Source organism: Scyliorhinus torazame, chromosome 5 (genome assembly GCF_047496885.1).
Source record: "Scyliorhinus torazame isolate Kashiwa2021f chromosome 5, sScyTor2.1, whole genome shotgun sequence".
NCBI lineage: Eukaryota > Metazoa > Chordata > Chondrichthyes > Carcharhiniformes > Scyliorhinidae > Scyliorhinus > Scyliorhinus torazame.
The window spans coordinates 188226683-188251832 of NC_092711.1; the positions used below are offsets into that span (position 1 = coordinate 188226683).

The 25150-nt window shown below is 49.2% G+C and overlaps 1 protein-coding gene across 4 annotated transcripts; it reads right to left on the reverse strand.

The window, feature by feature from the left end:
- Positions 1-680: 680 nt before the first annotated feature.
- On the reverse strand, positions 681-25022 carry LOC140420819 (uncharacterized). Of its 4 annotated transcripts, none has more exons than XR_011946597.1 (3): positions 24819-25022; positions 18950-19081; positions 681-1365 (listed from the first exon to the last, which is right to left on the reverse strand). XR_011946597.1 is itself a non-coding variant. In XM_072504872.1 (3 exons), the coding sequence occupies exon 3, from the start codon at positions 18097-18099 to the stop codon at positions 17230-17232; it is 870 nt and encodes a 289-aa protein (XP_072360973.1). In that variant the 5' UTR covers positions 18100-18201; positions 18950-19081; positions 24819-25022; the 3' UTR covers positions 17138-17229. The 4 variants fall into 4 exon arrangements, 3 of the variants coding, with proteins under 3 accessions (XP_072360973.1, XP_072360974.1, XP_072360972.1); XM_072504872.1 differs by lacking the exon at positions 681-1365 and adding an exon at positions 17138-18201; XM_072504873.1 differs by lacking the exons at positions 681-1365; positions 24819-25022 and adding exons at positions 17138-18201; positions 24501-24798.
- Between the last annotated feature and the right edge of the window lie 128 nt (positions 25023-25150).

The following is a 25150-nucleotide window of genomic DNA, read 5'->3' on the forward strand; positions in this document are numbered from 1 at the left end:
CCAATTCCCATTCTCCATGGGCTGGATTCTCCGCCCCACCAGATTTCTGTTACACCCCGCCAGCAGCCGGTCAATGGGGTTTCCCATTGTGGGGCAGCCCCACTTCGTTGGGAAACCCTCGGTCTGCCGGCAAAATGGAGCATCCCGCCGGCGGAGAATCCAGCCCCTTGTTTCTGTTGGATAATGGGAGGTTTTACCATGTGAGATGTGTAAGTCAGTAAGAATTGTCAGCAAGGATTAATCAGCACTTTCTAATTGGAAATGTTAATCAGTGGAGCCTCTCAGACACTGAATTGTAGAGTTTGTACCAAAGATCAATTTAGGATTGAAGTAAAAGTTCAGAATCTTGTTGTAAACTAATTTCTGATGAGAGTTCCTGAATTGAGGAAAGATCAAAGACAGCGGTTCTTAAAGGAACACTGCAACCCTGAGAACATAGTCAGCTATAGATCCAGAACATTAAACTCCAGCTCAGTTACAGGGATTATTAACATCAACAGAAACAAACCCCAACTGTCAGAATGACCATGCTTCAGTCCTGGATGTGATTAACAGCAGCATCCAATCCCTGCTGTCACCTGTGAACTTGCTGTTGTCTCAGCAGTTGGGATGCCCATGAGAATTGTTCCCCACACTCACAGCAGGTGAACAGTCACTCTCCAGTATGAATTCGCTGATGTGCAGTCAGGTGGCCTGAAGACCTGAATCCACTTCCACAGGAAGTACAGTCCCTCCTCAGTGTGAACTCGCTGATGATTCAGCAGGTTGGATGATTGAGTGACTCCCTTCTCACACTCTGAGCAGGTGAATAGCCTCTCTCCAGTGTGAACTCGCTGGTATGTGAGCAGGCGGGCTGACTGAGTGAATCCCTTCCCACACTCTGAGCAGGTGAATGATTCTTCCCCGTGTGAATGCACTGTTGTCTCATCAGGTTAGATACCCAAATGAATCTTTTCCCACACTGGGAGCAGGTGAACGGCCTCGCCCCAGTGTGAGTGCACCGATTAATTACCAGCCAGGATGCACAATTAAATCCTTTCCCACAGTCCCCACATTTCCACTGTGTCCCCATGGTGCCGGCGTCTTTATGCCCCTTAAAGTTGGATGATCAATTGAATCCTCATCCACACCAAGAACAGGTGTACAGTTCTCCCCACTGGAACACTCTCACTCTGGTGTGTGTTTGTGTCTTGGTGTTTTTCCATTCAGGCTGATGTTTGAAATCTTCTCCCACACACCGAACATTTCTCCTTCCACATTCAAAGACAATGAAACTCAAATACTAATGAATCGAGTGACTCGGTCCGATCTTGATGTGATGTTTCATTTGAGTTTCCGATCTGCAAATCCTAGCCTTCTAATTCTCTGTAAAAGGAGTTTACAAAAGTCACCACAGTCAGCACAGGACAGAAATTCAGAACAGACAATTCTAGTTTCTATGGGGCATTTTGTCCTCTCTTATTCCCCCAAAGCTGTAAATCCCTGGCCCGCACACTCCCTCCTCCCTGTACTGAAATAGAATCATAGAAGTTTACAGCATGGAAACAGGCCCTTCGGCCCAACCAGTCCATGCCGCCCAGTTTTTACCATTAAGCTAGTCCCAGTTGCCCGCACTTGGCCCATAACCCTCTATATCCATCTTACCCATGTAACTATCTAAATGCTTTTTTAAAGACACAATTGTACCCGCCTCTACTACTACCTCTGGCAGCACATTCCAGACACTCACTGCCCTCTGAGTGAAGAAATTGCCCCTCTGGGCCCTTCTGAATCTCTCCCCTCTCACCTTAAACCTATGCCCTCTAGATTTAGACTCCCCTACCTTTGGGAAAAGATGTTGACTATCTACCTTATCTATGCCCCTCATTATTTTATAGACCTCTATAAGATCACCCCTAAGCCTCCTACGCTCCAGGGAAAAAAGTCCCAGTCTATCCAGCCTCTCCTTATAACTCGAACCATCAAGTCCCGGTAACATCCTAGTAAATCTTTTCTGCACTCTTTCTAGTTTAATAATATCCTTTCTATAATAGGGTGACCAGAACTGCACACAGTATTCCAAGTGTGGCCGTACCAATGTCTTGTACAACTTCAACAAGACGTTCCAACTCCTGTATTCAATGTTCTGACCAAATGAAACCAAGCATGCCAAATGCCTTCTTCACCACCCTGTCCACCTGCGACTCCACCTTCAAGGAGCTATGAACCTGTACTCCGAAATCCAAATAAAGTTTTGGACAATTATTTTTGTATCTTTTTAACAAAATTCTGCCACAAGAGATAACGATATGTTTGATTATTCGCTTCAGTCATTACTCGTGACAAAACATTAATCTGAAACCCCCTGACTGACCGTACGGAATGGCAGATGTCAACCTTGTGTCCAAAGGTCGCTGTGTGGAGATTTAATGAGCGTTGGTGAAGGTGGTTTCTCCAAATCTTCCAGGAGTTCCTTCCTTCGTTCTCTCCCCATCTAACTAAGCTAAATCTGGGATCAGTCTCATGGTCCATTCTGGGTTTCTTCCGGATGACTAATTAACTCTAATTAAATATTGAGAAGACTGAAGACACAGTTTTTCAGTCCCTGCTCCAATCTCCATTCACTAGATCCCTGGGAACACTCGGAGATGAAGTCAGTCTGTTCACAATCTCAGTGTCAGTTGATCCTAAAATAAGTTTCTGAGTTCATCTCTGTATTATCACTAAGATCTCCTGTTTGTGCTTGTCCTGAGAGTGAGTGACATGGTGGCACTGTGGTTAGCACTGCTACCTCACAGCACCAGGGGTCTGGGTTCAATTCTAGCCTTGAAGAGTTTCTGTGTGGAGTTTGCACATTCTACCTGTCTTTCCGTGGGTTTTCTATGGGTGCTCCGGTTTCCTCCCACAGTCCAAAGATGTGTGGGTGAGATGGATTGACAATGCTAAATTGCCCCTTAGTGTCGAAGGGTGTGCAGGTTAGGTTATGGGATAGGAAGGTGTGGATGGGGGAGTGGACCTGGGTCGAGTGCTCTTTCAGAGGATCGGTGCAGACTCAATGTACTGAATGGCCTCCTTCTGTACTGCAGTGATTCTATAAATGAGTCAAAAAGCTTTGACAGCCGTTTCCTTTTTCAAGTTCAAATCATAAAATCACTACAGTGCGCCTTTTGGCCCATCGAGTCTGCAGCGACAATGTGAATGATCCCGCCTAAACTTTTTGGACATTGTCTCCATCCACAGATACGCTGAGTATTTCCAGCAATCTTCTGCTTTAATATCTGCTTCTGATTTGCACCTTAGATAAACTGATGTTTATTCTCGCCTGTCTGCACTTGTCTATGCTGTCAAATCTTAAACAATCAGGTTATCCTTCTCTCTCCTTACCGGAGAAAAAATTTGAGCATGTCCAATCTTTCCTAAGGGGAGTAATCTTTTTTTTTGAAAATCTATTTATTCAAATGTTTCAACAAATTTTCAACAACCCCCCCCCCCCCCCCCCCCCCGCAACAAGAAAAAGAAACAAAAACACAACATGCAAAAATTATACATTGGATTTCCCCCATACAATAACCCCCAATATAACAGTATAAAACGACGAGTCAGAATACAGGCGGGTGATAGAGAACCTAGTGGAGTGGTGTAGCGACAACAATCTCTCCCTCAATGCCAGCAAAACTAAAGAGCTAGTCATTGACTTCAGGAAGCAAAGTACTGTACACACCCCTGTCAGCATCAATGGGGCCGAGGTGGAGATGGTTAGCAGTTTCAAATTCCTAGGGGTGCACATCTCCAAAAATCTGTCATGGTCCACCCACGTCGACGCTACCACCAAGAAAGCACAACTTCCTCAGGAAACTAAGGAAATTCGGCATGTCCACATTAACCCTTACCAACTTTTACAGATGCACCATAGAAAACATCCTATCGGGCTGCATCACAGCCTGGTATGGCAACTGCTCGGCCCAGGACCGCAAGAAATTTCAGTGAGTCGTGAACACCGCCCAGTCCATCACACAAACCTGCCTCCCATCCATTGACTCCATCTACACCTCCCGCTGCCTGGGGAAAGCGGGCAGCATAATCAAAGTTCCCTCCCACCCGGCTTACTCACTCTTCCAACTTCTTCCATCGAGCAGGAGATACAGAAGTCTGAGAACACCCACGACAGACTCAAAAACAGCTTCTTCCCCACTGTCACCAGACTCCTAAATGACCCTCTTATGCACTGACCTCATTAACACTACACCCTGTATGCTTCGTCCAATGCCAGTGCTTATGTAGTTACATTGTATGTGTTGTGTTGCCCTATTATGTATTTTCTTTTCTTCCCTTTTCTTCCCATGTATTTAATGATCTGTTGAGCTGCTCGCAGAAAAATACTTTTCACTGTACCTCGGTACACGTGACAATAAACAAATCTAATCCAACACAAATTGGGGAAACCCCCAACCTTAACCCAAACACCACCCTAAAAGAAACCCCCCTCCCCCCCCCCCCCCCCCCCGGGCTGCTGCTGCTGACCTCCTACTAACGCTCCGCGAGATAGTCTAGGAACGGTTGCCACCGCCTAGAAAACCCTTGCACAGACCCTCGCAAGGCAAACTTTATCCCCTCCAGCTTGATGAACCCTGCCATGTCATTGATCCAAGCTTCCACAATAGGGGGTTTTGCATCTTTCCACAGTAACAAAATCCTCCGCCGGGCTACCAGGGACGCAAAGGCCAGAGTACCAGCCTCTTTCGCCTCCTACACTCCCGGCTCGTCCGATATCCCAAATAATGCTAATCCCCAGCTCAGCTTGACCCGGGCGTCCACCACCTTGGACATAGTCCTCGCAAAACCCCTCCAAAGCCCATCCAGCGCCGGGAATGACCAGAACATATGGACGTGATTTGCTGGGCTCCCCGAGCACCTCCCACATCTGTCCTCCACCCCAAAGAACCTACTCAACCGCGCCCCTGTCATATGCGTTCTTGAGTAACTTTAAACTGTATTAGGCTGAGCCTGGCGCAAGAGGAGGAAGAATTAACCCTACTCAGGGCATCAGCCCACAGACCCTTATCTATCTCCTCCCCAAGTCCTCCTCCCACTGGCCCTTTAACTCCTCCACCGAGGCCTCCTCCTCTTCCTGGAGCTCCTGGTAAATCGTCGAAACCTTGCCCTCTCCAACCCATACACCCGAAATCACCCTGTCCTGAATCCCACGTGCCAGAAGCAGCGGGAATTCCCTCACCTGCCGTCTCACAAACGCCCTCACTTCCATGTACCTGAAAGCGTTTCCCGGGGGTAGCCCAAACTTCTCCTCCAGCGCCCCTAGGCTCGCAAACGTCCCATCGATGAACAGGTCCCCCCATTCTTCTGATCCCTGCCTGATGCCAGTTCCGAAACCCCCCATCCATCCTTCCCAGGATGAACCGATGATTCTCCCGAATCGGGGACCAAACCGAGGCTCCCACCTCGCCCCTATGTCGCCTCCACTGCCCCCAGATCCTCAGCGTCGCCACCACCACCGGACCCGTGGTGTACCTTGTCGGCGAGAGCGGCAGCGGTGCCGTCACCAGCGCCCTCAGGCTTGTGCCCACACAGGACGCCATCTCTAGCCTCTTCCACGTCGCCCCCTCTATTACTCACTTTCGGATCATCACCACATTGGCTGCCCAATAATAGCCACACAGATTCAGCACGCCAGCGCCCCCCTGTCCCTGCTACGCTCCAGAAACACCCTCTTCACCCTCGGGGTCTTATTCGACCACACAAATCCCATGATGCTCCTGCTTACCCATTTGAAAAAGGCCTTGGGGATCAAAATGGGAAGGCACTGGAACACAAAGAGAAACCTCGGAAGGACCGTCATTTTGACCGACTGCACCCTACCCGCTAGTGAGTGGCAGCATAGCCCATCTTTTAAAATCCTCCTCCATATGTTCCACCAACCGCGTCAAATTGAGCTCATGCAGGGCCCCCCAACCCCTAGCTATTTGGATCCCCAGGTACAGAAAGCTCCTTTGTGGTAGCTCGTCTATCCCCCTTCCCTGGTCCCCTGAATGCACCACAAATAGCTCACTCTTCCCTACGTTGAGTTTATACCCCGAAAAGTCCCCAAACTCCCTCAGGATCTGCATGACCTCCGCCATCCCCTCCACGGGATTCGCAACATACAACAGGTCATCGGCATACAACGACACCCGGTGTTCCAGATCTTCAATGTTGCCTCCACCACCGGACTCGTGGTGCACCTTGTCGGCGAGAGCGGCAGCGGTGCCGTCACCAGCGCCCTCGGGCTCGTGCCCCTGCAGGACGCCATCTCCAACTTCTTCCACGCCGCCCCCTCTCCCTCTATTACCCACTGACGGATCATCGCCACGTTGGCTGCCCAATAGTAGCCGCACAGATTCGGCAGCGCCAGCCCACCCCTGACCCTGCTACGCTCCAGAAACACCCTCTTTACCCTCGGGGTCTTATTTGCCCACACGAAACCCATGATGCTCCTACCTACCCGTTTAAAAAAGGCCTTGGGGATCAAAATGGGAAGGCACTGGAACACAAAGAGAGACCTCGGTGGACCATCATTTTGACCGACTGCACCCTACCCGCTAGTGAGTGGCAGCATAGCCCATCTTTTAAAATCCTCCTCCATCTGTTCCACCAACCGCGTCAAATTGAGCTCATGCAGGGCCCCCCAACTCCTAGCTATTTGGATCCCCAGGTACAGAAAGCTCCTTTGCGGTAGCTCGTCTATCCCCCTTCCCTGGTCCCCTGAATGCACCACAAATAGCTCACTCTTCCCTACGTTGAGTTTATACCCCAAAAAGTCCCCAAACTCCCTCAGGATCTGCATGACCTCCGCCATCCCCTCCACTGGATTTGCAACATACAACAGGTCATCGGCATACAACGACACCCGGTGTTCCTCTCCCCACCGAACCAATCCCCTCCATTTCCTGGACTCCTCAGTGCCATGGCCAGCGGCTCAATTGCCAGTGCAAACAGCAAGGGGGATAAGGGACACCCATGCCTCATCCCCCGGTACAGCCGAAAGTACTCCGACCTCTGTCGGTTCGTAGCCACACTCGCCCACAGGGGCTCTTTTCTAGCAGCCTGATCCAACTGATGAACTCCTCCCCAAACCCAAACCTCCGCAACACTTCCCAAAGATACTCCCACTCTACCCGATCAAAGGCCTTCTACGCGTCCATAGCTGCCACTACCTCCGAGGGCATCATAATCACATTGAGGAGCCTCCGCGCATTAGTATTTAGCTGCCTACCTTCACAAATCCCATCTGGTCCTCATGAATCACCCCCGGGACACAGTCCTCAATTCTCGTAGCCAGCATCTTCGCCAGCAGCTTATCATCAACACTGAGGAGCGAGATCGGTCTATATGACCCACATCGAAATGGATCTTTGTCCCGTTTCAAAATCAAAGAAATCAGCGCCCTGGACATTGTCGGGGGCAAGGTCCCCTCCTCCCTTGCCTTATTAAAAGTCCTCACGAGCAACGGGCCCAGCAGGTCCACGTATTTCCTATAAAATTCAACCGGGAACCCATCCGGCCCCGGGGCCTTCCCCGCCTACGTGCTCCCCAATCCTTTAACCAGCTCCTCCAGCCCAATCAGCGCCCCCAAACCAGCCACCTGCTCCTCCTCCACCCTCAGGAACCTCAGCTGATCTAGGAATCGTCGCATCCCCTCGTCCCCCGCTGGGGGCTCAGACCTGTACAGATCCCCATAAAAGTCCCTAAATACCTTGTTTATTCTCACCGCACTCCGCACCGTATTCCCCCCTCTATCCCTAACTCCACCAATCTCCCTCGCTGCTTCCCTCTTACGAAGCTGATGTGGCAGCATCCGACTCGCCTTCTCCACTGTGCCTCTGCTTTCCCCGTGGTCATCAGGTTGAATTTCATCTGGAGATTCCGCCGCTCCCCAAGTAGTTCCTCCTCGGGGGCCTCTGCATAACTCCTGTCCACCTTTAAAATCTCCCCCACCAACCTCTCCCTCCTCCCTAAGGGCCCTAATGGAGATTAGCTCTCCCCTGACTACCGCCTTCAATGCCTCCCAGACTACCCCCACCTGCACCTCCCCGTTGTTGTTGGCCTCCAAGTATCTTTCAATACATCCCCGCACCCGCCCGCACACCCCCACACCCGTCAACAGTCCCACATCGAGGCGCCACAGCGGGCGCTGGTGCCGCTCCTCCCCCAACTCCAGCTCCCCCCAATGCGGGGCGTGGTCCGAGATGGCTATGGCCGAATATTCCGTTCCCTCCACTTTCAGGATTAGCGCCCGACTCAAGATGAAAAAATCTATCCGGGAGTAGGCTCTACGGACGTGGTAAAAAAAGGCAAATTCCTTGGCCAGCGGCCTGGCAAACCTCCATGGCTCCACTCCCCTTATCTGGTCCATAAACCCCCTGAGCACCTTGGCCGCAGCCGGCCTCTTACCCGTCCTGGACCGAGAGCAGTCCAGTGCTGGGTCCAGCACCGTGTTGAAGTCCCCCACCATCCCAATTCGGGGCATATAGGTTCACCAGTACCACCCGCACCCCCTGCAACCTACCACTCACCATCACATATCGACCTCCATTATCCGCTACAATATTCAGTGCCTCAGACGACACCCGCTTCCCCACCAGTATTGCAACCCCTCTGTTCTTCGCATCCAGCCCTGAATGAAAGACCTGCCCTACCCATCCCTTTCTCAGCCTAACCTGATCTGCCACCTTCAGATGCGTCTCCTGGAGCATAACCACGTCTGCCTTCAGTCCCTTTAAGTGCGCGAACACCCAGGCCCTCTTGACCGGCCTGTTCAGGCCCCACACGTTCCAAGTTATCAGCCGGATCAAGGGGCTACTCGCCCCCCCCCCTGCTGACTTGCCATCTCCTTTTCTAGGCCAGCCACGTGCCCGCGCCTCCCGCACCCTCGTCCCCCAGGCGGCGGAGCCCCGCCCCGACTACCTCTCCTACTTCCAGCTCCCCTTTGGCCAATGCAGCAGCATCCCAGTTCCCACCCCCCCCCCCTCCCTCCCACCCCCCCCCCCTCCGCCCCACTAGATCCACATCTAGCCATTTTGCTCCCCCCATGACACTCCCGTAATCAGCTGACTCCTGCTGACCCCGGCCTCTCCCACCATTCCATCGACCCCCCCCCAGTGTGAGAATCCCCCCACCCCTTGGCAATCAGTCTGCGCTCCTCTCCAGCACCGCCATTCCCCCCGGCCCTGCCCCCATCTTCCCTCACACGGGAAAAAGCCCGCACTTTCCGTCTGAGCCGGCCCCGCCCCCTCTGGCGCAGCTCCTTTTTTGTGGCCTTACCTCAAGTCCCCAACCCCAGGCCTCCAGACCCCCCCTTCCTCTGCGGGGCCCTGCCCCTCCAACACTAATGCCTACACTCTCCCACAGCCCCCACATCAAATCCATTCACCCATCCCACCCAGCACCAAAACAAAAAGAACATTCCCCAAACACAGTAAACACCCCCCCACGACAAACCCTCAGTTTGAGTCCAACTTTTCAGACTGGATAAAGTTCCATGCCTCATCTGGCGTTTCAAAATAGTGGTGCCGATCTTGGAACGTGACCCACAACTGCGCTGGCTGCAGCATCCCGAACCTCACCCCCTTCCGATGGTAACCGCCTTAGCCCGGTTAGAACAAGCTCTCTTCTTAGCCACCTCCGCACTCGTCCTGGTAGATTCGGATCTCTGTGTTCTCCTACCTGCTGCTCCGTTCTTTTTTGGCCCATCTCAGGACGCACTCTCTGCCCATAAAGCGGTGGAACCTCACCACTACAGTCCTTGGCGGCTCGTTGGCTTTGGGTCTCCTTGCCAGGACCCGATGAGCCACATCCAGCTCCAGGGGCCTCGGGAAAGCTCCTGCGCCCATCAGCGAATTGAGCATCGTGCTCATATATGCCCCGGCATCGGGCCCCTCCACTCCTTCGGGGAGACCCAGAATCCGAAGATTCTTCCTCCTCGACCTATTCTCCAGGTCCTCAAATTTTCCCTGCCACCTCTTGTGCAGCGCCTCGTGCATCTCCACCTTCACCGCCAGGCCCAAGATCTCGTTCTCCGAGGCTTTTTCCCGGATCGCCACCCCTTGGGTCTTCTGGGTCTCCACAAGCTTCTCAATCGACGCCTTCATTGGCGCCAGCATTTCTGACTTCAGCTCCGCAAAGCAGTGTTTGAGGAATTCCTGCTGCTCCTGCGACCACTGCGCCCACGCTGCTTGGTCTCCACCCGCCGCCATCTCGCTTCTCCTCCCTCACTTTCCGCTGCACCAGAATCACTTTCTTAACCGCTCCACTCCTGGTCTAATCCATACAGTACCGCGGGAACCTTGCTGTCACCTTCCCACACTGGGAGCCGTCGAACAATTGCTGTTGGGGCCCTTCTAAAGAACCCAAATGTCCGTTCCTGGTGGGAGCTGCCGAACGTGCGACCTACCTTGGCAGAGCCGCAACCGGAAGTCTAAGGGGCGTAATCTGAGAGTTTGTCCTCGCTCTTGTTTCTCTTTCTCTAAAAAAAAAATTAATCCAAAGGCTAGGCCAGCATTTATTGCCCATCCCTAATTGCCTTTGAGAAGGCAGTGATAAACTGCCTTCTTCAGCCCCTGCTGTCCATGGGGTGTATGTATTGTCTGATTTCATTCCTTCCTGCAGACTTTGTAGTAGCTTCATACATTTCAAAGGGCATTTAATTCCAGATTTTTATTGAATTCAAATTTCAGCATCTGCGATGGCGGGATTCAAACCCAGGTCTCCAGAGTGTTACCCTGGGTCTCTGGACTAGTTAGTCGAGTGACAATACCACAACGCCACAGCCTCCCCTTAGGTCCACAGATTGCAACCCTGTGTCTCTGGATTACTGATCCAGTGACAATACTTCTGCCTCCTCACAGGTTGTTGCATCTACTCCAGTCTTTCTAGGTGCAGAGATCTGAACAATTTGAGCAGCAAATTCACTAATCACCCCAAATGCCTGTCTGTTGCAATATTTCTGTCTTTTTTCCCATTAGTGAAGAAAATTGGTTGTAATGAGCAGACCCAGTGAACCAATCTGTGACACTATGGAACAGCTACAAAGTAATCACTTCCTCTCACTCCCTTTCCGGGAGCAGGAGAGAGAGAGGGAGCCGGAGCGCAGCGAGTGCAGCTTGGAAATCAGGTAGGTGTTTAAACTTGCCCCCCGGTTCCAGCGGCCGTCATTTTTCGGAGCGGGAGAGAGAGAGGGAGCCGGAGCGCAGCGAGTGCAGCTTGCAAATCAGGTAGGTGTTTAAACTTGCCCCCAGGTGCCAGCGGCCTTCATTCTTCGGAGCGGTAGAGAGAGAGGGAGCCGGAGCGCAGCGAGTGCAGCTTGGGATTCAGGTACGTGTTTAAACTTGCCCCCAGGTTCCAGCGGCCTTCATTTCCGGGAGCGGGAGAGAGAGAGGGAGCCGGAGCGCAGCTTGGGATTCAGGTAGGTGTTTTAACTTGGCCCCAGGTTCCAGCGGCCTTCATTTTTCGGAAAGGGAGGGAGCCGGAGCGCAGCGAGTGCAGCTTGGAAATCAGGTAGGTGTTTAAACTTGCCCCAGGTTCCAGCGGCCTTCATTATTCGGAGCGGGAGAGAGAGAGGGAGCCGGAGCGCAGCTTGGGATTCAGGTACGTGTTTAAACTTGTGCCCAGGTTCCAGCGACCTTCATTTCCGGGAGCGGGAGAGAGAGAGAGGGAGCCGGAGCGCAGCGGGTGCAGCTTCGGAATCAGGTAGGTGCTTAAGTGTTTGATTTTTACCTCCATTTAAGTTGGGCGGTTGGACACTACACTTGTAGTGTCTCCACCCTTCCACCTCCTCTAACCTAAGGGGGTGAGTGAATATCAGGTAAGCTCTCTCTTTTCTTTTTCTTTTATCCGCAAGTTATAGCTTCAGATTTTCGGCGGGGGCAGTGGCCAGGGGTCTGTCGGAAAGTTAAGTAGCTGGGAGAAATTTAACTCTTCCTGGGTTGGTAAGTATTGTGATTGGTAAGTAAAATCCTTATTCCTTTCACTTATTCATTATTTGATATTATATTTGTAATCAGTTAAGGTAAAGTGTAAAAATGGCAGGAGATCCCAGACCTGTGTTATGCTCCTCGTGCTCAATGTGGGAGTTCAGGGACGCGGCCGATGCTCCTGACTCCTTCATGTGCGGGAAGTGCGTCCAGCTGCAGCTCCTGTTAGACCGCATGACGTCTCTGGAGCTGCGGATGGACTCACTTTGGAACATCCGCGATGCTGAGGAGGTCGTGGAGAGCACGTTCAGTGAGTTGGTCACACCGCAGATTAGGGTTGGTGAGGGAGACAGGGAATGGGTGACCAAAATTCAGAGAAAGAGCAGGAAGGCAGTGCAGGTTTCCTCTGCGGTCATCTCCCTCCAAAACAGGTATACCGTTTTGGAAACTGTTGGGGGAGGTGACTCATCAGGGGAAGGCCGTAGTAGCCAGGCTCATGGCACCGGAGCTGGCTCTGCTGCACAGAAGGGCGGGAAAAAGACTGACAGGGTGAGAGTCACAGGGGATTCAATCGTAAGGGGAGTAGATGGGCGTTTCTGCAGTCGAAAACGAGACTCCCGAATGGTATGTTCCCTCCCGGGTGCACGGGTCAGGGATGTCTCAGATCGGCTGCAGGACATACTGAAGGGGGAGGGTGAACAGCCAGTTGTCGTGGTGCATATAGGCACCAACGATATAGGTACAAAACAGGATGAGGTCCTACAATCAGAATTTAGGGAGTTAGGAGATAAGTTAAAAAGGAGGACCTCAAAAGGTAGTAATCTCAGGATTGCTACTAGTGCCACGAGATAGCCAGAGAAGAAATTCAAGAATAGTCAGAATTAATGTGTGGCTTGAGAGATGGTGCACGAGGGAGGGATTCAGATTTTTGGGACATTGGAACCAGTTCTGGGGGCGGTGGGACCATTACAAATCGGATGGTCTACACCTGGGCAGGACTGGAACCAATGTCCTCGGGGGTGCTTTTGCTAACACTGTTGGGGAGGTTTTAAACTAATGTGGCAGGGGGATGGGAACCAGATTAGGAAGTTAGAGGTCAGTAAAGAGGCAGCAACTAAAGCCAGTAAGGTACTAGATAATAAATTCAATGTGACTAAGGGGAAGAATAGACAGGGAAGAGATGATGAACGCAAAGGGACAGGTGGTATGAGGTGCATTTGTTTCAATGCGAGAAGTGTAGCAGGTAAGGCAGATGAACTTAGGGCTTGTATTAGCACCTGGGAATATGATGTTATTGGTATTACGGAGACTTGGTTGAGGGAAGGGCAAGACTGGCAACTAAATATCCCAGGGTATAGATGCTTCAGGAGGGATAGAGAGAGAGGTAAAAGGAGTGAAGGAGTTGCATTACTGGTCAGAGATGATATCACAGCTATGATTAAGGAGGGCACGATGGAGGATTCGAACAATGAGGCAATATGGGTAGAGCTAAGAAATAGGAAGGGTGCTGTAACATTGTTGGGACTTTACTACAGGCCTCCCAAAAGCGAGCATGAAGTAGAGGTACAAATATGTAGACAGATTATAGAAAAATGTAGGTGCAATAGGGTGGTCGTGATGGGAGATTGTAACTTCCCCAGCATTGAATGGGACTCAAGTAGTATTGGAGGCGTAGATGGAGCAGAATTTGTAAGGAGCATCCAGGAGAGTTTTTTAGAGCAGTATGTAAATAGTCCAACTCGGGAAGGGGCCATACTGGACCTGGTATTGGGGAATGATCCCAGCCAGGTGGTTGAAGTTTCAGTCGGTGATCACTTTGGGAATAGCGATCACAATTCCGTAAGTTTTAGAATACTCATAGACAAAGACGAGAGTGGTCCTAAAGAAAGAGTGCTAAATTGGGGAAAGGCCAAGTATAACAAAATTCGGCACGAGCTAGGGAATGTGGATTAGGAGCAGCTCTTTAAGGGTAAATCCACAGTTGAAATGTGGGAGTCTTTTAAGGAAAGGTTGATTAGAGTGCAGGACAGACATGTCCCTGTGAAAATGAGGGATAGAAATGGCAAGATTAGGGAACCATGGATGACGGGTGGAATTGTGAGACTAGCTAAGATGAAAAAGGAAGCATAAATAAAATCTAGGCGACTTAAATCTGATGAAGCTTTGGAGGACTATCGGGAAAGTAGGACAAATCTCAAACGCAAAATAAAGAGGGCTAAAAGGGGTCATGAAATATCTTTGTCTAACAGGGTTAAGGAAAATCACAAAGCCTTTTATTCGTATATAAGGAGCAAGAGGGTAACTAGAGAAAGGATTGGCCCACTCAAGGACAAAGGAGGAAAGTGATGCGTGGAGTCAGAGAAAATGGGTGAGATTCTTAATGAGTACTTTGCATCGGTATTCACCGAGGAGAGGGACATGACGGATGTTGAGGTTAGGGATAGATGTTTGATTACTCTAGATCAAGTCGGCATAAGGAGGGGGGATGTGTTGGGTATTCTAAAAGGCATTAAGGTGGACGTCCCCAGGTCCGGATGGGATCTATCCCAGGTTACGGAGGGAAGTGAGAGGGTAAATAGGTGGGGCCTTAACAGATATCTTTGCAGCAACCTTGAGCACGGGTAAGGTCCCGGAGGACTGGAGAATTGCTAATGTTGTCCCTTTGTTTAAGAAGGGTAGCAGGGATAATCCAGGGAATTATAGACCTGTGAGCTTGACGTCAGTGATAGGCAAACTGTTGGAGAAGATACTGAGGGATAGGATCTATTCACGTTTGGAAGAAAATAGACTTATTAGTGATAGGCAGCATGGTTTTGTGCAGGGAAGGACATGTCTTACAAACCTAATAGAATTCTTTGAGGACGTGACAATGTTAATTGATGAGGGAAAGGCTGTAGATGTCATATACATGGACTTCAGTAAGGCGTTTGATAAAGTTTCCCATGTAAGGTTGGTGGAAAGAATGAAGGTGGGGTTCAGGGTGTACTAGCTAGGTGGATAAAGAACTGGCTGGGCAACAGGAGACAGCGAGTAGTGGTGGAAGGGAGTGTCTCAAAATGGAGAAAGGTGACTAGTGGTGTTCCACAGGGATCCGTGCTCGGACCACTGTTGTTTGTGATATACATAAATGATCTGGACAAAGGTATTGGTGGCCTGATTAGCAAGTTTGCAGATGATTCTAAGATTGGTGGAGTTGCAGATAGCGAGGAGGACTGTCAGAGAATACAGCAAAATATAAATAGATTGGAGAGTTGGGCAGAGAAATGGCAGATGGAGTTCAATCCAGGCAAATGAGGTGTGATGCATTTTGGAAGATCTAATTCAAGAACGGACTATACGGTCAATGGAAGAGTCCTGGGGAAAATTGATGGAGAGATATCTGGGAGTTCAGGTCCATTGTACCCTGAGGTCGATAGAGTGGTCAAGGAGGCATACAGCATGCTTGCCTTCATCGGACGGGGTATTGAGTACAAGAGTCGGCAGGTCATGTTACAGTTGTATAGGACTTTGGTTAGGCCACATTTGGAATACTGCGTGCAGTTCTGGTCGCCACATTACCAGAAGGATGTGGATGCTTTAGAGAGGGTGCAGAGGCGGTTCACCAGGATGTTGCCTGGTATGGAGGGTGGTAGCTATGAAGAAAGGTTGAGTAGATTAGGATTGTTTTCGTTGGAAAGACGGAGGTTGAGTGGGGACCTGATTGAGGTCTACAAAATTATGAGAGGTATGGACAGGGTGGATAGCAACAAGCTTTTTCCAAGAGTGGGAGTGTAAATTACAAGGGGTCACGATTTCACGGTGAGAGGGGGAAAGTTTAAGGGAGATGTGCGTGGAAAGTTTTTTACGCAGAGGGTGGTGGGTGCCTGGAACGCTTTGCCAGCGGAGGTGGGAGAGGCGGGCACAATAGCATCATTTAAGATGCATCTAGACAGATATATGAACGGACAGGGAACAGAAGGAAGTAGATCCTTGGAAAATAGGTGACAGGTTTAGATAAAGGATCTGGATCGGCGCAGGCTGGGAGGGCCGAAGGGACTGTTCCTGTGCTGTAATTTTCTTTGCTCTTACAGTGAAACGGTGGCGGTTTCACTATAAATCTGTTAACTGTGATATTCAGAATAAGGTGTCAGAGAAAGACTGAAAGACTGGATTGCAACATGTTGACAGCTATGTGATTGAACTGACCCAATGGCAGATTCCTGCTCCCATCTCACGTGTTCCTATTAAATGGAATGTTGTCCTTTATTGCAAGGGAATGGAAGAAAAAGTTGGGATGTTTGGCTGCAGATGTACAGGGCCTTAGTGAGACTACAGCTGGAAAACTCTGCTCAGTTTTGGTCTTCTTATTTAAGCAAGGATGGAACTGTGTCAAAAGCAGTTCAGAGAAGGTTTCTGCAACTGGGATGGCTCGGGAGGTTATCTTACGAGAAAAGGTTGGATAGGCTGGGCCTATGTCCATTGATGATTAGAAGATTAAAAGGCGATCTTACTGAAACACATAAGATCCTGAGGGAACTTGACAATGTGGATGCTGAAAGAACATTTCCCCTTGTGGCAGACTAGAAATAGGAGACACAGTTGAAAACTAAGGGTCGGTTTAGACTCGATTTAACATTGAGATGAGGGGAACCTTTTACCCTCAGCGAATCATTTGTTTGGAGCTCTCTCAGGGATGGCTGGAGGCAAGGTGAATTAATATTCTGAAGCCAGATGCAGATTCTCAATTAATGAGGGACTCAAAGGGTATGGGGGGGTGGGTATGATTGTGGAGTTGAGGTCACAATGGCATCAGGCATTATCTTTTTGATTGGGAGAGCAGGCTCGAGGGGCTGAATGGCCTACTCCTGCTCCACTTTGGAAGTTCAATGCCACGAGCTAAATAGAAAACAAATTTATTTGACTTCGTCCAGAATTACTTCCCCACAGCTACTAGACTCCTCAACGGCTCTCCCTCGGACTGATCTGTTCCCTATAAGAACACTCTTCACAATGCTCTATGCTGCTCTTGCTCAAGTATTTGCTTTGTTTGGCCCGTTGTTCTGCACTGTAACCGATCACTGTTTGTTGATGTATAATTTGTCGATGTACTTGATTATTCGTTTTTGTCTACTTTGTATGTATTGTGTATGTTCCCTTGGCTGCAGGAAAATACTTTTCACTGTACTTCGGTACATGTGACAATAAGTCAAATCAAATCAAATGAAATTACTGAGCTTTATCAACAATAGCAGAAACAGACCAATGTTCAGTTCTGGAGGTGATTGACAGAAATACACAATCACTGTAGTTAATTGTGAACACTTTGATGTTTCAGGAGGTTGGATGACCGAGCGAATCTCTTCCCACACTCAGTGCAGGTGACTGGCCTCTTCCCAGTGTGAATCCGCTGGTGTTTCAGCAGGTTGGATGACCGAGTAAATTTCTTCCCACACTTGGAGCAGATGAACGGTCTCTCCCCAGTGTGAATTCGTTGGTGTACAGTGAGTTCAGATGATCGCTTGAACCCAGTTGCACAGTGAGAGCACCTGAACGGTCTCTCGTCAGTGTGGACACGTTGATGGAACATCAGCGCTCCAGAACTTTTAAAACACTTCCCACAGTCTGGGCAGTTAAAAGGTCTCTCCTCAGTGTGAACACGTTGATGGCACTTTAGATCCCTGGACCTTTTATAGCACTTCTCACACTCTGAACATTTAAAAGGTCTCTCGTCTGTGTGAACTTTCTGGTGTTTCAGCACATAGGACAAGTGACTGAATTTCTTCCCACACTCAGAACAGGTGAACGGCTTCTCCCGAGAGTGAACTCGCTGATGTTTCAGCAGGTCGGATGACTGAGTGAATCTCTTGCCACATTCGGAGCAGGTGAACGGCCTCTCCCCAGTGTGCACCCTCTGATGTTTCAGCAGGTCGGATGACTGAGTGAATCCCTTCCCACACTTGGAGCAGGCGAATGGTCTCTCGCCAGTGTGACTGCGCCGATGTGCTTCCAGTTCAGACGGGTAATTGAATCCTTTTCCACAATCCCCGCATTTCCACGGTTTCTCCCCGGTGTGACTGTGTTTATGTTTTGACAGACCAGATGATTGGCTGAAGCCTCGCCCACAAACAGAACACTTGTACGGTTTCTCCCCACGGTGAAGGGTGCTTTTTCCTTCCATGTTCCAAGTCTGATGATATTACCAGAAACTGGCGTTTCTATCAGGTCCTGTTATGATGTTTGTTTTCAGTTTGACGATTGCAAATCCTCCCCTTCCAATCCCCTGTGAAATTGATTTAAAACAGGAAATGCGAGTGAGAGAGAACCCACAAAAACACAAAGGCAGGTTGTGAAATTGAGTTGAATGAATCTGGTAATTTGTGGGGCCGGCGCTAGGAAAAGGTGATAATAAAATCTGCTGGATTGTTGTCAAAACCCAACTGGTTCACTAATGTCCTTTAGGGAAGGGAACCTGACACCTAGTCTGGACCTACTGCAAGACTGGGGCTTTGATGTGAGGAGGGGGAAGGTGGGCCGGGTTAAGAGAGGTGGGAGAAGAGGCAAAGGAGATTAATTTTATATATCTACAACCAGTCAGAATCTTCCAAAGACTTAATCTGCAGCATCTAGAAAGACGGGATTCGCAGATGTATGTGAACATCATCATCTCCAAGTCACACACCATCCTGACTGGACTGAGATCCAGTCCTGGGTTAACAGAAATCTCCGCCATTTAAATACTGGGAAGACTGAGCCAATGTCTTTAATCCCCGCTACAAACTCCACCCCATGCACTCTGACACCACCCCCCCTCCCTGGAAACTGTCTGAGGCTAAAACAGACTGCTCATAATCGTGGTGAAATATTTGTTTTTATTTCAACTTTGCAGCATTGACAGGCTGAGTTTGCCGTTGTCGTTCCCAGTGTCTATGTCAATCCCTGGTGGCCTGGCCCAATTCATTTCTTTTTATTGACTTTGATCACGAAGAGGCATTTCAGAAAGTCATGATGGAGAGATACTTGAAACAAACCTGTTGGGACTTTAACCTGATGTTATAAGACTTCTTGCTGTATTTCAGAAAGCATTTAAGAGTCAACCAGATTGCTGCGGATCTGGAGTCAAATGTTGGCCATTCAAGATGCGGACGGCAGATGTTTTCCCCCTAAACAGCATGAATGAGCCAGATGTTTTTTTATGATAATTAACAATGGTTCCTTATTCACCATCAGACTTTCAATTTCAGACATTTATTAAATTCAAATTCTACCGTTGTATCTTTGTTCTTTACACATGTTAAGGATGGGTATAGAGGGATACGGCACAAGGAAGTGCTGAGCATTTTGGCAAAGGTTGGTATCAGTTTAGCTCACTGGGCTAAATCGCTGGCTTTTAAAGCAGAGCAAGGCAGGCCAGCAGCACGGTACAATTCCCGTACCAGCCTCCCCGAACAGGCGCCGGAATGTGGCGACTAGGGGCTTTTCACAGTAACTTCATTGAAGCCTACTCGTGACAATAAGCGATTTTCATGACCGGTACAGGCTTGTTCCTGTGCTGTATTGTTCTTTACGCCGCCTGCCATGGTGAAATTCAAATCTGGGTCACCAGAGCATTACCCTGGATGCCGAAAGCATTACCCTGGGTCGCCAGAGCATTACCCTGGGTCATTGAAGAATCAAAGAATTCCTACAGTGCAGGAGACCATTTGGTCCATCAAGTCTGCACCGACCATCTGAAAGAGCACCCTACCTAGGCCAATGCCCCCGCCCTATCCCCGTAAGCAACCCTAACCTGCGTATCTTTGGATATTATGGGGAAATTTAGCATGGCCAATCCCTGTAACCTGCACATATCTTTGGACTGTGGGAGGAAATAGAGCACCAGGAGGAAACCCATGCAGACATGAGGAGGAAGTGCAAACTCCACACAGACAGATTGAACTCGGGTCCATGGCGCTGTGAGGAAACAGTGTTAGCCACAGTGCCACCGTTGCTGCCCAGTGCCCTGGGTCTCCAGAGAATCAAACCTGGTACACAGACCATCAACCTGGTCTGCGGAACATTTCCCCGGGTCGCCGGAGAATTCCCTCGGGTCACTGGAGCATTCCTCCGGGTCGCCGGAGCACCCCCCTGGGATGCCGGAGCATCACCGCAGGTCTGCGGAGCATCATCCTGTGTCTCCAGGACATCACCCTGGCTCCCCGAAAAATCCCCCTGGGTGGCTGGAGCATTCCTCTGAGTCACTGGAGCATTTCCCTGGGTCGCTGGAGCTTTCCCCTGGCTTGGTGGCGCATTCCACTGGGTCCCCAGAGCATTACCATGGGTCTCCTGAGCATTATCCTGGCATCCCCAGAGCATCATCCTGGCTCCCCAGACTATCACTGTGGGCAGCCAGAGCTTTACCCTGGATCTCACCCCAAGATGACCTACCAACCACATATCTGTGCCATTTCCAAGAATGGTATTCATCTAAGTTAGAAAATACTTCTTGATATCTTCGTGGATATTTTCAAAATGTTAAAAACTTGACCAAGAGTTTTTATAATGGCTGAATCTAGGTCTGTTTGTGACTCCTTAACAAAAGGAACTATCCAGGAATAACAAACAAACTCACATCTCACACTGAAGAGACATTTTGATTCTGGAATCTGGAAGCCATGTGAAACACAAATGTTCTCTGTGGCCTCTGCACTTTAAATCTTTCTGTTCTCTGTCTATTGCTGTATGAATGCAAAGCGTGCAACTTCGAGATCTTCTTAAAGTGTTTTCAGTGTGTGTAAACAAACTAACCCATTGAGTTCATTCAATCTCGAGGGATTATGAAATACGCCACTGCTATGAGGAGGAATCAAATCAAAAACATCTTTCGGTTTATGGGAAGAGAAATCAGTGTGGTTAAAATTAACATCCCTCCTGTCCCTAACATATCAACATCGTCCTGGTTTACCCCATATTTCAGAAACTATCATGCATTTCATGTTCACTTGCAACAAGTCTTGTTCACCCATCACACCTGTGCTCACTGACCTACAAAAGAACCGTGGTCAGAAGCACCAAAAATTTTTAATTCTCATTCCTGTTTCCTTCCATGGTTGTGACAATCCCTATCTCAGTAATCTCCTGTAGTCATGCACGCTCTGAGATCTCTAAAGACATGGGAACATAGGAATTAGGAGCAGAAGGAGGCAATTCAGCCTTTAGAGCCTACTCCGCCATTCAATCAGATCATGGCTGATCTCTTCCTGGTCTCCTCCCTGCCTGTTCCCCAGATCCCTTTAAACCATTTTTGAAACAAGAAATATATCTATCTCCTTCTTGAAACCATTTAATGATTCAGAGTCCACTGCACTATGGGGCAGCAAGTTCCACAAATTCACCACACTCGGCGAGAAAGTAGTTCCTCCTCATCTCAGTTTTAAATCTACTGTCTCTCAACCTATGTAGAGTCATAGAATCCCTATAGTGCAGAAGGAGGCAATTTGGCACATCGAGTCTGCACTGATCTTATGAAAGACCACCCTACCTAGGCCCAATCCCCCAGCCTTCTCCAGTAATTCCATCCTAAGGGGCAATTTAGCATGGCCAATCCACCTAACCTTCACATCTTTGGACTGTGGGTGGAAACCGGAGGACCCGGAGTAAACCCACGCAGGCACGGGGAGAATGCACAAACTCCACAGTTACCCGAGGTCAGAATTGAACCCAGGTCCCTGGCACTGTGAGGCAGCAGGACTAACCATTGTGCTACCATGCCGCCACAGTGATCATAACTCACTGGAGTTATGATCACTGTTTGCAAAATGCTCCCCCATTGATTCTTCAACCACTTGCCCAGCTTTGTTACAAAAGGTTAAGTCCATCTGTGACCTCTCATTCTGGATTGCCCCACAAGGGGGAACATTTGGTCTATGTTTACATTATCAATCCCTCTTAGTATTTTCTACACCTCGATCATATCCCCTCTTATTCTTCTAAACTCCAGCAAGTATAAGTCCACTGTTCAATCTGTCCTCATAGGTCAAACTTTTCATCTCCTGAATCAATCTGGTGAACCTCCTCTGAACTGCCTCCAATGCCACCACATCCTTCCTCAATTAAGGAGACCAAACTGGACACAATACTCCAGATTTGGCCTGTAACACCCTATATATTTGCAACAACACCTCTCTACTCTTATACTCCATCCAATTCCAGCCTCTGGAACATTCCTGATTTTAATTGCTCCACCATTAATGACCGTTCTTTCAGTTGCCTGGGCTACAAGTTCTGGAATTTCCTCCTTAAAACTCTCACCTCACTTTCCTCCCTTAAGATTCTCCTTAAAACCTCCCTCCCTCTTTGAGCAAGCTTTTGGTCACATGCGCAAATATCTCCTTATGGGGCTTAATGTCAATTGTAAGAATTCATTTTATAGAATTTACAGTGCAGAAGGAGGCCATTTGGCCCATCGAATCTGCACCGGCTCTTGGAAAGAGCACCCTACCCAAGCCCACACATCCACCCTATCCCCGTAACCCAACCGAACCTTTCTGGACACTAACGGCAATTTAGCATGGCCAATCCACCTAACCTGCACATCTTTTGACTGTGGGGGGAAACTGGAGCACCTGGAGGAAACCCACGCAGACACGGGGAGAATGTGCATACTCCACACAGTGACCCAAGCCGGGAATCGAACCTGGGAGCCTGAAGCTGTGAAGCAACTGTGCTGTCCACTGTGCTACCGTGCCGCCCTCTTTTGCCTCCACCCAATTCATGGGATGTAGGCATTACTGCCTAACCAGCATGATTGCCCATCCCTAGTTTCCCTTCAGAAGGTAATGGTGGGCTGCTTTCTTGATTCTCTGCAGTGCTTGAGCTGTAGGTACACCCTAAGTGCTATTAGGGAGAGACATCCAGCATATTGACCCAGCCTCAGTGAAGGAACAGTGATATATTTCCAAATCAGGATAGAGAGTGACTTGAAGGAAGTGTCCCGGAGGGGATGCTCCCAAGTATTTGCTGCTCCTACCCTTCTAGACGGTAGTGGTCATGTGCTTGGAAGGTGCTGCTTAAGGAAACTTGGTGGATTCCTGAAGTGCATCTCGTAGATGGAACTCACTGTTGCCACTGTTTGTCGATGGATTGAAAGTTTGTGGAAACAGGCTGCTTTGTCCTGGATTATGTCAAGCTTCTTGAGTATTGTTGGAGCTGCACTCATCCAGGGAAGTGGAGATAATTCCCATACACTCTTGACTTGTGCCTTGTCGATGTTGGATGGACTTTGGGGAGTCAGATGGTGAGTTACTCGCTGCAGAGCTCCTCGCCTTTGACCTGCTCTGGTAGCCTTATAGAGCTAGTCCATTGCAGTTTCTGGTAAATAGTAGGATGTTAATTGGAGGACCAAGCAATGATACTGTCATTGAAAATCAAGGGGCAATGGTTAGATCCTCTCTTGCTGGGGATGGTCACTGCCTGTCACTTGTGTGGCGCGATGATACTCGTCACTTGTCAGCCTAAGCCTGGATACTGTCCGGGTCTTGCTCTATTTGGAACATTTTTGTAAAATCACCTGGAAAGTTTTCTTATGTTAAAGGCACAGTATAAATACAAGTTGTCACTGACTTGGACAGGCTCATTAATAGGGCATTGTAATTCAAAGTGTGAAGCAGTTTGATGGACAAGTTATTCTCATTCTGCGATTGAACGAGAATGGTTCCACACGGATTTCAGAAGAGTCATTTGACAAGGTCCCACATGGCAGACGAGTCAGCAAAATGAGATCCCGTGGGATACAGGGGAACGGGGCAGGTTGGATCCAAAATTGTCTCAGTGACAGGAACAAAGGGTAATTAATGGTCGATGGATGTGATTGAGCATGGAAAACAATTTCCAGTGGTGTTCCACAGGAATCAGTGTTGGGCCATTGCTGTTTGTTGTATATGTTAATAATTCAAACTTAAACATGGGAGGCATAATTGGAAAATTTGCAGATAACATATAAATTGGTCATATAGTGGATAGTGAAGAGGATAGATAGCTGTCAACTCCAGAATTATATCAAGGTTTGGTTGAGTGGACAGAGAAGTGATCAATGGAATTCAATCTGGAAAAGTGTGAAGTAATAAAGTTAGGGAGTGCTAACAAAGCAAGGGAAAACTCAACTCTATTGAGAGGGGTTTGAGGAAGTGAGAAACTGTGGGAGTGAATGAAATCCCGGGCAGCACGGTAGCATAGTGGTTAGCACAATTGTTTCACAGCTCCAGGATACCAGATTTGATTCCCGGCTTCGGTCACTGCCTGTGCGGAGTCTGCACGTTCTCCCCGTGTATGCGTGGGTTTGCTCTGGTTTTCTCCCACAGTCCAAAGATGTGGATTGGCCATGCTAAATTGCCCTTCGTGTCCAAAGTTGCCCTTAGTGTTGGGTGGGGTTACTGGGTTAAGGGGATAGGGTGCTCTTTCCAAGAGCCGGTGCAGACTCGATGGACCGAATGGCCTCCTTCTGCACTGTACAATCTGTGATTCTGTGAACACAGGTTTGCATTTGGATGCTGCAACCTGACCAGGAGCTAGAAAATAGGATAAAATGAATGGCTAGTTTCCTACTTCTCTTTTTTGGTCGGAGCAGATCTGATGAGCTGGATGGCCTCTTTCTGCACCATAACCTTTCTGAAATGATTCTGAAAGATTAAAGAACATTGCCCCATATAAATATGGCGACTGTGTAGACAGCATATTGCTCCGTACAAAGATGGCCGCCGCGCATGCGGCCTGCTGCATCACGTTCGCTGGAAACATGGCCGCTGCGAACTCGGGTCTCTAATTCGGAAAAACTGTAGCCCCGCCTCCCGTAAACGGAGAACTGGCAAGTTCTTTTTCGGGGTTTGCTGTTTATAAATGTGTGTACGAAACCTCTCCGCTCACCTATCGGATCCATAACCCTCTCCATTCTGCCATTCCACCCACGCACCAATTCCTCATCAGATCAACATCTCTTCCTCGCCTTCTTCCCACTACGCATACTCCACGACAGCCCGGCCCATCATTCACTCTGATTGCTTGGAGGACCAGCCGCTCCCGCTCGGTCCTCCAGTCGAGCCCCCTCTGTTCCTATAGGTCCAGAGCTGCCGTCAATCAACCTGGCATTGTGACGATTTCACAATGGACACAGGCTCAGCCTGACTTGCTGATTATTGGCAGCATGACGGGGGGGGGGGTTCACACTTATTTCCCTCGTGCACGGCTTTTCACCTTTA

Coding starts and splice junctions, on each gene's coding strand:
- LOC140420819 (XM_072504871.1), bottom strand. CDS start 18,099: ATGGAAGGAAAAAGCACCCTTCACCGTGGGGAGAAACCGTACAAGTGT.